Below are 12,485 nucleotides of genomic sequence, written 5' to 3' on the forward strand. Positions count from 1 at the left end.
AGTCCATCCATCAAACAATCCATACTTAGAGCTAGAATACCACGAGTCCGAAAAAAATACTACCAGTACGACAAAAAAGCCGGGATAATCAAGAGACATTGCACGGGTGAGAAGATGTTTTATTTCTACACAGGCCCCAAAATCACGAGTGAAATTGGTACCAGAGATTTCGAGGGGGGAATATGTCTATTTCTAACCACGCTCAACCCTCCGAAGCAGCCGCACCGGTGATAATCTCGACAAGTTCGCCCGTAATGACGGCTTGACGGGTACGGTTGTACAGGATCTGGAACTTGTTGATCATGTCACCTGCGTTCTTGGATGCGTTCTGATATTGTTAGTAACTTGAATATCATGGGCGGTAAAGATAAACTCACGTCCATGGCGTTTTGACGCGCAGACTGCTCACAAGCGTGACCCTCGGCAAGTGCCTGTACTCCAGTCAGTATTTTAATCAAATCAGATCAATCACATTGCATACCCAGAAGAGAGAGTTGGCGAAAGCGTACTCGCGGAGGTTGGGGAGAACCTCGTCCTCGATCTCAAAGGCAGAGAATTGAGCTGTACACAGGTCAGACGTGAACTCAGATTAGTGATATTCCAAACATACGGGACTGCGAGATGGCCTCCTCGGAGAAAGCCTCCTGAACGGTAGCCTCATACGACGAAGCGTTGATGAACTTGTTGTACACAATCTGGATCGAGGCGTAATCGGTGGGGAGCAGAGAGATCTGGTCGGCAATGGCCGAGGCGTCGGCGAAAGTAGGAACGTCCTTTCCGGCACCAGCGAAGCTGACAACGACGTTCTTTGAGTTGGAACGGCCCAACTGCGCCTTGCACTTCTCGCCAACAATGGCAAGGTCGGCCTCGGGGGCTTCGAGAAGCATCTTCCTGACCCTCCTCGACATACCCGAGTGGATACCACCGCAGAGACCCTTGTCGGAGCTGCACACGACAATCAGCGTCTTCTTGCCCTCGCCCTCAATCGGCTTGGTCTCGGCGCTGTCGAAGAGCGTGTTGGACGTCTGGCCGTAGGTACGCGACGTGTGCATGGCCTTCTGGGCGCGCGTGAGCTTGGTCGAGGCGACAACCTTCATCGTCTTGGTGATCTTCTCAATGTTGCGAATCGACTTGAGGCGACCCTCGATTTCACGGAGAGTGGCATAGCCGGCGGCGTTGGTGGCAGTGAGGGTGGCGGGCCTGGTGATGCACAGTCTAGTCAGCACTTGATGCAGTTCGAGGTGCAATGGACATGGCGGGTGCGGTGCGAATAACGCGGGCAAAGCCATGGGCCGGGTGCAGCGTACCGGGCGGCGGCGGCCATGCCAGCCTTCAGAGCCGGGCGCGCAGCTCGAGACAGCATCATGGCGAGGAATTGAGATGAGTGGAGATGGCGACAGCCGGAGTGTGGTGGTTCTGCTGTTGCTGCAGAGCTTCTTCCGGCGGGCGTGCGGGAGCGTCGAGTCGAAAGTTGCTGTGCTTGGCGTCACGTGATGTCTCTCGAATGCACCCACGCTCACTATCGTAAGAGTGAAGATGGAGATTGTATGCTCGGATACTTGTATACGTCATAATTATATTTCTAAGTACCATATCAACGTCAAACATGTGTTTGACATGCCAGATTCCTCCGACGGACCGTTTGCAGAGTCGACATGGATTGAGAGAACGAGCACTGTCATCTCGACACACGTCTCATGCCTTTCCACATCACTGTACCTACCATATCTATTGTTGTATCTGCTGCAGATCTGTCCCCAGCAAATCTAATCCAATGAATTTCTCGGTCCAAAAACGCTCCACAGTGACGAACGTCCCATACGATGAATTTATCATGTCGAACAATGAGTTACTACACAAACGAGGCCTTGACCACAGGCAACGACCTTCTACAAAAACTGATAGCTGTGCATTTACCCAGAATAGCGCGTCTCGTATCACTGCCGCAGAGTCTGATCGTGCAACGCAGCCTCCGTTACGAGAATCACTTGCCCGATTTTAACAAGGCCGCGAGACCCGTGCGCAAGCGACTCGAGCGATCTGCTTGGTTCGCGGTCCTCCCTTCACTTAAACTCAGCATTCTCTTGCTTCGCCATCCATCATTTTCTTTCCTTCTCTCTCCACCACCACCGCTCTCTCGCGGGCCTTGCAGAGTGTCTGCGTGAGCCAAAGTCGCGCCCTGCCACTATCACAGCGCGTCTTTTGCGCTCACCCACTCACTTCTGCGAGATCTTTGAGGACTGCGCCAGACAAAGTTGGACACGTCAACCGCTCGATTTTCAGTTTTCACCGATTTCAGCGCGTACGAATTGCTCCCAAAATGTCTTCTTCAGATGATGACACGCCTCTCGTAAAGGCAAAGACAGGAGGTGAGTCTCTCACCAACTTAGCGCTAGTCTCCACGTCTATCTCACTCACGCGTCGAGCGCACCCCTCAAGCCCGACGCCATCACTTCCCATCTCACTCATCTCGCGCAACTCCTCCATACCCACACACATCTCAGCATGGCTAACCCTCCACTCGCTGCAGCCGTCTCACAAGATCGCATCCCCAAAGCTTTGGACAAAGCCATGGACAAACAGGCTCCTTCCAACGGCCATGTCGAGCCCGGCATATCCATCCGAATGGGGCCGGTCGACAAAATGGACGTCGACGAACCGGCCACCAATGGCAACACCAACGGGAAGCGCAAGGCCCGGGTCAGCACCACAAACGGGAAGACATATAAGGACGCAAGCAATTCGGAGGATGATGACAAACCACTGGTGCGTGTTATTCCTGGCCCCTCTGTATGCCCTATGCGCTAACTCTCTATAGAGTAAGCGACGACGAACATCGCAGCAAGCAAAACCACCCAAAGACGACTCATCGTCGGAGCTTAGTGACGTCCCTCTGAAGGCCAGGACTCTCCCCAAAGCCAGCGCCGAACAGATTGGGCAATCCTCGGATTCTGACACGCCTTTGACCACAAAACTCCTGAGGAAGAAGGAGTCGATCGAAAAGGCCGCCGACAAAGAAGCCAAGGCGATACGAGGCAAGGAGAAGGCCACAGCCAAGCGCAAGTCAAAGATCGCCAGCGACAGTGACGACGACATCCCTCTCGCGAAGAAGAAAGCGCCGGTCAAAAAAGGCAAGCAGGTCAAGAAGGAAGAATCCGACTCGGACGCGCCTCTTGCGAAGAAGCCTGCTGCGAAGAAGGCCAAAGCCAAGCCCGTCGTGACGACACCCGCAAAGAAAGGCAAGGGCAAAGTGAAGGCCGAGCAGACCGAGGAGGACCGCTTGGCTGAAGAGGAGGAGGAGGAATACCGTTGGTGGGAGGATGCGGGTAAGAGCGATGGAACCAAAAAATGGGATACACTCGAACATGCCGGCGTTGTATTCCCGCCAGAGTATGAACCTATGCCCAAACATGTCAAGTTCATCTATGATGGTGTGCCTGTTACCCTGCATCCGGAAGCTGAAGAGATTGCGAGTTTCTACGGAAGTATGCTAAACTCGGCACATAACGTTGAGAATCCCACGTTCAACAAGAATTTCTTCGAAGACTTCACAACTGTTCTGGACAAGACTGGACACGCCAAAGATAAGGATGGCAAAACCGTCAAGATCAAGACGTTTGAGAAGTGCGACTTCAAGCCCATCTTCGAATGGTTCGAATCGGAACGTGCTAAGAAGAAGGCTCTTCCAGCGGCCGAGAAGAAAGCTCTCAAGGCTGAAAAGGAAACAGAGGAGGCAGCTTTCATGCACTGCATGTGGGACGGTCGCAAGCAGAAGGTCGGTAACTTCCGCGTCGAACCTCCTAGTCTCTTCCGTGGCCGTGGTGAGCACCCCAAGACTGGTCGTGTGAAGAAGCGTGTCACGCCGGAACAGATCACCATCAACATTGGCGAGAAGGCCAAGGTTCCAGAGCCGCCGGCAGGCCATCGTTGGAAAGAAATCAAGCACGATCACGAAGGCACTTGGCTTGCTATGTGGCAAGAGAACATCAACGGCGCTTACAAGTATGTCATGCTTGCTGCAAACTCGGACATCAAGGGCCAGAGCGATTTCAAGAAGTTCGAAAAAGCGCGAGAGCTGAAGAAGCACATTGATCACATTCGAAAAGATTACAGAAAAGAACTCAAGTCCGAGAAGATGGTTGATCGTCAGCGGGCTACCGCCATCTACTTGATCGATCAGTTTGCGCTCCGTGCGGGTAACGAGAAGGGCGAGGACGAGGCAGACACCGTTGGCTGCTGTTCCCTCAAGTTCCAGCACGTTACATTGAAGCCTCCGAACACGGTCATCTTCGACTTCTTGGGTAAAGACAGTATCCGTTTCTACGATGAGGTGGAGGTGGACCAGCAGGTCTTCAAGAACCTCAAGATCTTCAAGAAGGAACCCAAGACGACTGGAGATGACATCTTCGATCGTCTGACTGTGAGTAGTAACTCAATCCCTCATGAATCCCAACTGACATTCATCAGACCTCTGCGCTGAACAAGCACCTGACCAACTACATGGCCGGTCTGACTGCCAAAGTCTTCCGTACCTACAACGCTTCCTACACCATGGCCAGGTTACTCAAGGAAATGAAAGCCAAGGGCACGATTCAAGAAAAGGTCAAAGCATACAACGACGCCAACCGTGAGGTTGCTATCTTGTGTAATCATAAGCGTACTGTTGCTGCAGGCCACGCTGGATCTATGGAAAAGATGATCGAGAAGGTTTGTTGAGTCCTATGCATTGTGTGCAACACATACTGATCTCCCCCAGATTAACGGTCTTCGCTATCAAGTCTGGAGAACCAAAATGATGATGATTGATGTGGACACGAAGGTCAAGAAGAAGAAGGGCGCTGAGTACTTTGAGCGACCTGAGGACCTTGACACGGAGTGGATGAAACAACACCAAGAGGCAGAAGTCGAAGAGCTTCGCCAGAAGATCACGAAGAAATTCGAAAAGGATAACGAGAAGCTTGCCGCTGAGAACGAGAAGGAGATGAAGCCCAAGGAACTTCAAGAACGTCTTGAAAAGGCCACCGAGCTCGCCGACAAGTACAAGAAGGAGAACAAGACCGGCAAGGTCGAGGCTGAGGGCAAGGGTCCAACGGTTGACAAGCTTGAAACGGCTGTGGAGAAGCTGAACCAGCGTATTGAGAACATGAAGATCCAGATGGAGGACAAGGAGGGCAACAAGGAGGTTGCCCTGGGCACATCGAAGATCGTAAGTTTGCTTGAAATATATGGGCAGTTTGAGAGGAAAGCAACTAACTGGATGGTAGAACTACATCGACCCCCGTCTCACCGTCGTCTTCTCCAAGAAATTTGACGTCCCGATTGAGAAGTTCTTCTCCAAGACGCTACGTGAGAAATTCGATTGGGCCATCAAGTCCGTCGACGAGGACTGGGAATTTTAGATCATTGTTATTCTGCACGCTCGGGGGTGCTTTCATCGTATCAGATCAGATCAAGGCGTGGATGGGAATGGGAATGGGAACAGGCATGGGGAAGGAGGGGATGGTGATCTTCGGCGTATAAAAACATGCAACCTTTGTACAACAACTGTTTGGGTCGGTCGGTCGGTCGGGTTCGGATGGCTTTGGCTTTTCTGTACTCTTTGCTCTTCTTCTTCTTCTGCGTCTCCGAATGGCTTTGCGATTCAATTGCAATACCGCATAAACTGGTAGAATTTTGCTAAGCTAGGCCTGATCAGGCAGGAGGTTAATACTAATTAGATAGCAGAACCTAAACTACTAAGTAACGTTAATCTATTAATACACAGTTATACATCTATATAGGCTAAAATTACTACTATTTAAATACTATCCTATAACTCTACTACTATTTAAGTACTCTTAAGTATATAGCTGCAGTTTTAGTAACATTATAGGCGTTTTTAGGTAGAATTTAAAGAAGTTAAGATAGTTTAAATTATAGTAACTACTACTTATCTAGGTATTAAGCTCTACTATTTTATTAACTACTTTATAAGGTTTTATAAGTTTAGCTAGTAGCTTAACTAGCAAATATATCCTTATATCTATTTTATCTATCTTTATTATAATACTATACTTTACTACTATCCTTATTATAGCTAAGGCTTTTAGGTAAGGTGTAAACTATTATAAACTTATAGTAAAAAAATTACTATTAAGTAAGCTACCTTTTTAATTAGGATATAAAGATTTAGGAGTTTTAATATAAGACTAAGTACTTTAGAGTTCTATTATAAGCCTTAGTACTAGAGTTAGAATTTAATAATTTTAAATAGCTATCTTAACTTTATTTATAATACTAATTAATACTTAACCTTATACCTAAACTTAGCTTATATAAACTTAAACTTAGAGCTATTATCTATATAGTAGTAAGATAAGTTAGTAAAGCCTATACTCTTAGTAAATTACTCTAGAGTAATATAAATTTATACTAATTTAGCTAGATTTTTATATAGTTAAAAGCTTTAAAACCTTATAGTAACTCTATAAGTCTAACTAGCTTTAAGCCTTACTTTACTTTACCTACTCTACTAAGCTTACTTTTTAGTATTATATAACTCTAATAGCTTAATAAGCTTAGCCTTTTATATTAGTAGGCCTCTTAAGCTATACTATTTAAGGTTTTCTTATAAGTCTACTATAGTCTATACTTCTATATTTATTAGGTATTTTAGCCTTTTTATTATAGGCTTTCTTTTAGGCTGTGTAATTTTATTAGTACTTTATAAACTTAACTTATATAGTATATACTAACTACCTTTACCTTTTAAAAACTTCTATTTAACCTTCTTATCTAATATAAACTTACTTTTTATATTATTAATATTCTACTTAGCTACTATCTATAAGGCCTTTAGCGCTGTAAGCTTTACTAAATAATTATTTATTTTAGTTTACTAGCTATTAAAGCTTACCTACTTAAGATTCTTAATTTTAAGCTTATAATTATATAAGCTATTAATAGGTAATAAGATTCTATATTATTAAAATAATTATATTATAAGCTTAGGCTTAAGAGCCTTTTAAGCTTTACTAATAGTATATATAGTAAGCCTCTATTACTACTAAGAAGGCTAGTCCTTAATTAACTTTATTTTACTAAGGCTCTTCTTAATAGTAGTAAGAGCTTTAGTCTAATACTAAAGTACTACTTTAAAGGCTTAATTAACTATAGTATTAAGTAGCTAAATAAGAGATATATAGCTAGAAAAAATAATAGTAAGTAATATCTAATTTATATAAAGTAAGTTAAGTACCTTATTAGTTTAATAAAAGCTTACCTAGTTTAATATAAGTAAGAAATTATACCTATTAGTAGACTAGAGAGGTATAAACTCCTCCTTTAACTAGTTTAGGAGACTTTTTTTATTATTATATACCTTATTATTAAACTCTACTATTACTACGTTACTATATATAAAATCTTCTTAACTTTTAAGGTCTTTCTTAGTAGAGCTATAGAAGATTATCTTTAGCTTTATAGGCTTAGAGCTGTTAGTAAAGATATATAGTATTAATATAGCTTAGCACTTACCTTAGCCTAATTTAATACTACGTCTAGAGATTATATAATTACTAGTATAAGTATAAGTATAACTATCTAAATACTTAAAGGGAATTAGTATCTTATCTATATTTAGAATATAAGTAGCTAGGTACTAATTACTACCTATTTTAACCTATAAATACTATTAAATAAACCTTAAGAATAAATTAATAATACTAACCTAATTCTTAGAAAGTTTTTAAGCTTAATTAGTAAGCCTTCTATAGGAGATACTCTATTATTTTTTAAAGCCTAAGAACTAACTAATAGTAAAGGAAAACTTAAGCTTAACTTTATATATCTTATAGAATAACTATTAGGCTATACACTAGAACTAGCTACTAGAAATAAGTTAATTACTTAAACATTATTTAATAAAGCTCTAATATAACGCCTTCTCTAGGGCTAGCTAATATAAGGTAGAAATTAGAGATACTACCTAATAACTAGTCTTTAAAGCTTATATAATAGTAGCTTATTAGTACTACTAATTTCCTATTATCTAATATAGGATTCTGTAATAGGCTTAGGCTTTACCTATACCTTAGTCTTAGCTTAGTAGGACTAGAGAGATATATATATATATATAGGATTCTTCTCTACTCCTTAGAGAATATAATACTATTATTAATACTTATTATAGCTTAACTCTAAAGCTAGTTTATAATATTTATATTCTCTCTTCTAAAAAATACTCTTTTATAAAAAATAGGATAGATAGTATTACTTAAAATTATCCTCTCCCTACTAATAATATTATAATATAGGATATCTAGAATAGACTTTAGGAATTATAGAAGTAATAGGAAAAGAATTAGGCTATAATAGCTATATTATAATAATAGCTAAAGGATTTATAAAACCTCTATATTACTATTCTAGAACTCTAACTAGCCTCTCTAGGTAGAGCTCTAGTATTAGTATCTATACTACTAACTCTAGGACCCCTTTAGAATAAGGCTAGTAGGAGTATAGACTAATAAATACTCTAGCAGAAGCTACTCCCTATAGAAGAACTCTTTTTAGGTAATAAGATATACTTTAAAGTATAAAAAGTTACTATTATATATAAGCTATATACTAATAGTAAGTTTATTAGAAACTTATAAAACTAGTTTATATTTATCTAGGCTAACTTTAGTACTACTGTTTAGAAGAAGGTTATAGTATACTATAAGGCTAAAGGTAAGAATAGACTATAGAACCCTATATACTTTATAGAATATCTTAAGTTCTACTATAGTAATAATTATAGTAAAGAATAGGCCTAGGCTAAACTTAAGAAAATTTACTAAGAAAAGGTAGAGCTATTTTCTAAGTTCTTTATTTAGTTTAAGTAGCTTCTAGTATAAAGTAGTAGTAGTAGCTAGGACTATAAGCAGAAGCTTAGCAAAATATAGTAGGCTCTAAATAGTAATATATAAATAGTAGCACTTTATTAAGGAGTTTTACGTATAAACTATAATCTTACTATTAAAAAATATAAAGTAATTATAGTAGATATTAAGACTATAGCTATTAAGGTATAGATATAATTAACTTTACAGAAACTAGCTCTACTAAAGCAAGATTAGAATAGTAATATCTAAATAATCTATATTAGAGTAGTAAGAACTAAAAATAATATAAACTAGTAGGTTCTACGTAGTTAGAATACTAAGGTAGAACTAAAATAGGCTAATTAGGTTTCTAAAGATCTTTTCTACTAACGTAAAGCTATAGGCTTATATATATAATATAAAGGAAGTAGATACTATCTCTAGGATTATACTAACGCTATATCTACTAAGTTAGTAAGAATTTATATAGTATAGTCTCTTTAGGTAGATAAGTATTTAAGAAACTAAGGGCCTTTAGTTAAAACCCTAATTAGAAGCTTTATAAAAATACTATAGTAGAGAAGCAGCTACTCTATTAGAAAAGAGATAAAATTATAGTAAATATTAGTAATTAAATAGATAAGTTACTATTTTTAATACCTCTCTTTCTTAAGTATACTAAATATATAAAAGTATTAGTTAATTTAGGGTATAAGTATTTTAGGGTAATTAGTAAGAGGGTTATAAAGAGGATAAGGCTAGAGCTAGTAGATATTCTACTATAAGTACTATAATAGGCAGTAGGCCTACTTTCTAATACTTAGATTACCTAGTTAGCTATCCTAAACTATAACTTAGATAGCTAGTTAAGGTATATAGTAGCCTACGTAGTACTAGGCCTAGTATATAATATAATTCTAGGAAAACTATAGATAAGATAAGAATAGGTTATATTAGACGTAGCTTAAAACTAGTTAGTAATTAAATAGGTAAGTAATATAACTATTAAGAAATATAGTAGTAGACCTTAGGTATCCTTAAAGAATTATATAGAGGTTAGAAGAATAAAAGACCTAACTTATAAGAATATAGTATTAGAAGTAGTACTAACTTAGATCTACTCCTTTAGCCTATAGGATATAACTTATACTATTAATACTATAAGAATAAAGTAGAGTACTATAGAATTAAATAGAACTATAATACTAACACTACCTCTAGAACTAATAGACTATATAGACCTCTTTAATAAAGATAAAGCATTAAAACTACCTCTATATAAAGGCTAGCTAGATTATTATATATAACTTTAATAAGATAAAGATAGATAGGAACTAGAATTACTATAAAGTCTACTATACTCTATATTATATAACTAGCTACTAGAACTTTATAGGTAGGTAATAGAACTTATAAATAAGAGATAGATTTAGGTAAGCTTATTCTTTATAAAGGTACTTATACTACTTATTAAGAAACTATTAGGAGGATAGAGGCTATACGTTAACTACTAAGGGCTAAATAAGATTATAGCTCTAAACTAATACCTACTTCTTTTAATAAAGAAAACCTTATAGATACTAACAAGTACTTACTAATTTATAAAGGTAGATATATAGGTAGCCTTTTATAGACTTTATATAGCTAAAGGAAATAAGGCCCTTATAGTATTTTAAATAAGGTTTAGACTCTTTAAGTAGATAGTTTACTCTATAAGACTATCTAGGGCGCTAGCGTTATTTTAATAGTATATTAATAGGGCGCTAAAGGAAATACTTAGTAGTATATTAATAGTATACCTTAATAATATACTAGTATATTTATTAGAGTTTTAAAAAGACTATATAAAAAAGATACACTAGGTTCTAACTCTAATAAAGAAAGCAGGACTAAGCCTTAATATTAAGAAATATATATTTATAGTTAAGGAGGTAAAATACCTTAGCTATATAATTAAGGTAGAAAAAGTAGTTTAACTAGACCTAAAGAAGTTATAAGCTATTTAGGAATAGAAACTACTATTAAATATTTAAGAAGTAAGGAGTTTCTTAGGATTTACTAACTTTTATAAAGATTTTATTCTAAAGTTCTCTAAAGTTATAGCCCTACTAAACTAATTAACTAGAAAGAATATACCCTTCTAGTAGTAGAAGAAGAAGAAATAATTATTTCTATCTCTTAAGATAGTATTTATATTAGGTCTAATTCTAGTATAATAAGACTTAGCGTAGGAAATAGTAGTAAAGCTAGACTGTTTAGAAATTACCCTTAAAAGTTACCTATTATAGAAGGTTAAAGAAGTATTATACCTAGTAGTATACTACTTAGTAGCCTTAATAGTAGAGTAAAGGGTTTATACTATTTATAATAAGAAGCTTATAGCTATAGTAAAATATCTTAAAGTATAGTTATTAAAACTCTAAAGTATATATTAACTATTTATAATTCTAATAAACTATAAAAACCTTAAATACTTTACTACTAAGAAAGAACTTAGTAAGTAGTAATACTACTAGGCTAAAATACTCTTAAAGTTTAGTTTTTACTTAAAGTTCTACCTAGGCTAACTAGTATTATAACCTAATATACTAAGTTACTGTAAATAGAATAAGAAGCTAAGGCAAAGATAATAGTTATATATAATAATACTATTAAGTATAGCTACGCTTAAAACTACTTAGATAGAATATCTTATAGTAGTACTATAGAGAACTTAGGTATTTATAGATATATATATATAAAAGTTATAAAAAATAGTAGTAGCAGAAGACTTATAATATAAAATCTAGCTAAGTACTATTTAGTAAGAGTTATAAAAGTTCTTATAAAAAGCTAAAATAGTATAGTAGATTAAAGATTACTTAATTAGTACCTATAAAATACTACTTTAGTATAGAGTAATATAGCTACTATTCTAAGAACCTCTTATAATAATAATAATCTAATATAGGTATAAATTAGGACTTATAGGCTATTCTAGTAAGAATATAATATTCTAGATTCTAAGGTATAACTATTATTAAGATAGAATATCCTAAGACATTATATAATATATTTAAAATTATTACTGCTATAGTATATATATCTAACGTAGGAAGCGCTAAGGATTATTATAGCCTATTCTAGTAGTAGATTAGTACTAGTTCTAGATTTTAATAAATTTTATAGTTAACCTACTAGCTGCCTTAGTAGAGGTACTATAATACTTCTTTATAATTACTAATTAACTATCTAAATACATCTAGCTAGAAGTAATAATATTAATAACTACTAAATACTATATAAAGGTCTTCTATAATATATAGTAGTATTTTTAAAGATTTTCCTCCTTAATTATATTAGATTAAGGCTTAGACTAGCTAGGTACCTTTTAGACTATACTATACTCTTTAGTAAAAATTAACTAGCTACTCTTAACAGCCTATTACCTCTAGACTAATAAAGGTATAGAAAGATTAAACTAAAAAGTCTAAGTAGTCTTATAAGTAATAGTATACTTTAAATAAATAAACTAGCTAGACTACCTCCTAGCCTACTAGTTAGTATTAAATAATAAAGACTTAAGTATAATAGAAGTAAGTTTAAACCTACTTCTAAATAGATATACTATAAACCTACTTTAATAAACTATACTACTTA

General features: G+C 37.1%; 2 protein-coding genes across 2 annotated transcripts; one reads left to right on the top strand and one right to left on the bottom strand.

Moving 5' to 3' along the window:
• Window positions 1-15: 15 nt before the first annotated feature.
• P153DRAFT_363823 (ATP synthase F1 gamma) lies at window positions 16-1,400 on the bottom strand. The gene is made up of 5 exons (XM_033667455.1): window positions 1,308-1,400; window positions 611-1,200; window positions 482-561; window positions 378-431; window positions 16-328 (listed from the first exon to the last, which is right to left on the bottom strand). The coding sequence occupies exons 1-5, from the start codon at window positions 1,364-1,366 to the stop codon at window positions 203-205; spliced, it is 909 nt and encodes a 302-aa protein (XP_033526892.1). The 5' UTR covers window positions 1,367-1,400; the 3' UTR covers window positions 16-202.
• Window positions 1,401-2,320: 920 nt separating this feature from the next.
• On the top strand, window positions 2,321-5,399 carry P153DRAFT_354015 (uncharacterized protein; the record flags this gene model as incomplete). The annotated part of the gene is made up of 6 exons (XM_033666479.1): window positions 2,321-2,369; window positions 2,531-2,766; window positions 2,819-4,420; window positions 4,468-4,707; window positions 4,757-5,206; window positions 5,265-5,399. The coding sequence occupies 6 exons, from the start codon at window positions 2,321-2,323 to the stop codon at window positions 5,397-5,399; spliced, it is 2,712 nt and encodes a 903-aa protein (XP_033526893.1).
• Window positions 5,400-12,485: the final 7,086 nt, after the last annotated feature.

The sequence above is a fragment of the Dothidotthia symphoricarpi genome, assembly GCF_010015815.1.
Source record: "Dothidotthia symphoricarpi CBS 119687 unplaced genomic scaffold P153scaffold_4, whole genome shotgun sequence".
Classification (NCBI taxonomy): domain Eukaryota; kingdom Fungi; phylum Ascomycota; class Dothideomycetes; order Pleosporales; family Dothidotthiaceae; genus Dothidotthia; species Dothidotthia symphoricarpi.

Excerpts from the sequence above, each read along its gene's own strand:
- P153DRAFT_363823 (XM_033667455.1), bottom strand. The coding sequence starts at position 1,366 with ATGATGCTGTCTCGAGCTGCGCGCCCGGCTCTGAAGGCTGGCATGGCC. Across the intron at positions 1,201-1,307 it reads GGCATGGCCGCCGCCGCCCG|GCCCGCCACCCTCACTGCCA; the intron begins GTACGCTGCACC and ends GTGCATCACCAG. Across the intron at positions 432-481 it reads TCGCCAACTCTCTCTTCTGG|GCACTTGCCGAGGGTCACGC; the intron begins GTATGCAATGTG and ends ACTGGAGTACAG.